At 44.1% G+C, this 2,500-nt stretch overlaps 1 protein-coding gene across 1 annotated transcript in view; it reads right to left on the bottom strand.

Annotated features, from left to right (window-relative positions):
* LOC147228197 (voltage-dependent T-type calcium channel subunit alpha-1I-like) overlaps positions 1-2,500 on the bottom strand; it is a 50,601-nt gene that overhangs the window by 5,226 nt on the left and 42,875 nt on the right. Inside the window, exon 31 of the mRNA XM_086156451.1 lies at positions 1,969-2,358. Coding sequence (XP_086012577.1) covers positions 1,969-2,358 — 390 coding nt within the window. The remainder of the gene's footprint in view (positions 1-1,968; positions 2,359-2,500) is intronic.

Genomic DNA, 2,500 nt, shown 5'->3' with positions numbered 1-2,500 from the left:
AAATTAAGAACGCTAGCGGGTAACCACGGCGACAATTGCGGTCAGATAGGAGTCGCACAGAAGTGGATGTGAGCGTTTCGAATTAAAAAAAAATGTATAATAATAATCATCCCTTAATTACACAATTTGAATTTTAAATTATTCATCAATGGACAATTAAACTTTCACACAGTGTGTTCACGCAGTGTGACTGTGTGTGTGTGTGTGTGTGTGTGTGTGAGGAGGCGGGCTGCATAGAGAAATAAAAACTAGAAAGCGCATAAATTAATAACACATGAATAACACAAGACCACTTTATTTTGAACAGGAAATGATCGCTTCGTCCTGGTTCTCTTTGGCCCCCCAACTTTTAAAAAAAATAAAATATAAACAAGTCCTGTGATTGGTTGATGTCAAGGTGCTTGTAATTGTTTTTAAAAATATGTCATTAGCACGGGGATATTAGCATCGTGAAGATACTGGCGAGGTTAGCTTAGCGGATGCTGATGAAAATCCATGCATGCTTCCTTGTGTGTGTGTGTGTGTGTGTGTGTGTGTGTGTGTGAGGGGGATGGATGCTAAATGAAAAAGTAGCACATACGCATATACATTAATAATGCTAATATAATGAGCGCGCTTTATTTTGAAAGGGTAAAACAGGAAGTTATTGCTGCATCCTTGTAAAAAAAAAAAAAAATCAAGGATTCTTCTCATTGGTTGATGTTAATGTGTTTTTAGCATTATTTAAAAAATCGTCATTAGCACTAGAAAATTAGCATGAAGGTTAGCTTAACGGAAGCAAACGCTAATCCGGGCACTCTTCCCTCTGTGTGTGTGTTTTGGGGTCGCCACGAAGTAGCGGGCCTGTAGCTAAGCTACAGGGCGCTAACTAGCAACCGCCGCTTCATCTCCCCGCTCCACTTCCTCTCCGTTGGAGATGCGGCGGCAGCGGCGGCGAAGCTGACGGATGAGAGCCGCCGGCGGCGCGGCTCCCCGTCGCGGTATTTTTAGAACGGCGGGGGACAGCGGCCATTTAGCATCGCGGCGAGAGAGGAATGGTTCTCGGGGTCGGTTCGGGTTCGTCGCCGGCGAAAACCATCAATAATTGTATTCCCGCAAGTAGGCCGTCGCCACTGCAAGGCCTCCTGTTGTTACACAACGCTGGCGTTGCCGTGGTTACATGGGGAGGGAGGCTCTGATGAATCACGTGACGCCAAGACAACAGCCCTCATTCGCCATGTTAGCCTGCGCCGGCTAACCTGCTGAATTAGCACGGAGATAAATTGCCACATTAATTGATTAAGAGGTGACTGATTAACTGTTAATCGGTCAGCTTTTGCACTATTAAAGGTCTGGCAAACACCGCGTCGATGGCCATTAAAGTGTAATTACAATGTAATTACTTTGTAATTACAATGTAATTTCTTTGTAATTACAGACACGCTAGCTGGAATTAGCGTAGATGAGCTCAAGGTGCACGTGAGCTGTAAGCATGGGGTTCTTTAATGTTAATCTGAAAAAAATCTTGAACGACTTAATTGAAAAATAAATATATTAAGGTGTAATTAATGTGTGTGTGTGTGTGTGTGATGTGTGGATGAGAAGGTGAAGGTCTTGGATGCAAATTTCACATTACATTACATTATATTATATTAAACCATATTATATAAAACTTTTTTGAATGAAATTAAATTACATAAAATTATATTACATGATTTTATATTCTACTCTATTATATTATATAATATTACATCTGATGCCAACTCACTTTAATTGCTTATTATTACCACTTTGACACTTTTATTGTTTCTTTAATTACGTGCATAACCCGGTTTCCTTGAGTGTTTAATAAAGCTGATCAAATAAAATAATAAATAAATAAAAAAAAATAAAAAAATATATGATTATGTATTAGTAATTATTATTAAATAAATATTAGTAGAATATTATTAATATTATTATAAATGAGATTATGTATAGCAGTTTTACCTGCGCAGGTGAGTAGAGTCGCCCATGTCCCTGTTGAGCTTCACCTCCACCTCCTCCTCCGTCCCGTAGGGGCGGGATGACGCTGCCGCCCGCCGCCCCGGCCGCCGCGGCGCCGGCCGCCCCGGCGATGGCGCCGATGCCCCCCATCATGCAGCAGAGCCCCCCCTGGGCCAGCTCCAGCTCGATCTCGGCGTCCATCTCCGCCTCCTCCTGCGCCTCCTTGTTGGAGTCGTCCAGGTGCTTCATGAGGACGGCCACCACCACGTTGATTAGCACGAACTGCGCCGTTAGCACGAAGGACACGAAGTACATGGGCGAGATGAACTGCAGGCCGGCGTGGCAGCCGTAGTCGTTGCCGGGGTGACGAGGCGGGCACTCCCGCAGGGTGTCCTGCAGTCACAATGAAACCGCGGTGAAGCTCCTTGGCGGCGGGGAAAACGGAAATAACGCTTCGAGTGATTTGCAGAGCGATGCTTCACGATGTGCCGATGAGAGTCCGAGAGATGGCGAGCGAAAAAAAAAAAGTGTTATT

This window comes from Fistularia commersonii, chromosome 12, assembly GCF_037954325.1.
Source record: "Fistularia commersonii isolate RoL2024-O1a breed Wild chromosome 12, RoL_Fcom_v1.0, whole genome shotgun sequence".
In the NCBI taxonomy this organism is placed as follows: domain Eukaryota; kingdom Metazoa; phylum Chordata; class Actinopteri; order Syngnathiformes; family Fistulariidae; genus Fistularia; species Fistularia commersonii.
This window is presented reverse-complemented; position numbering and strand designations above follow the sequence as displayed.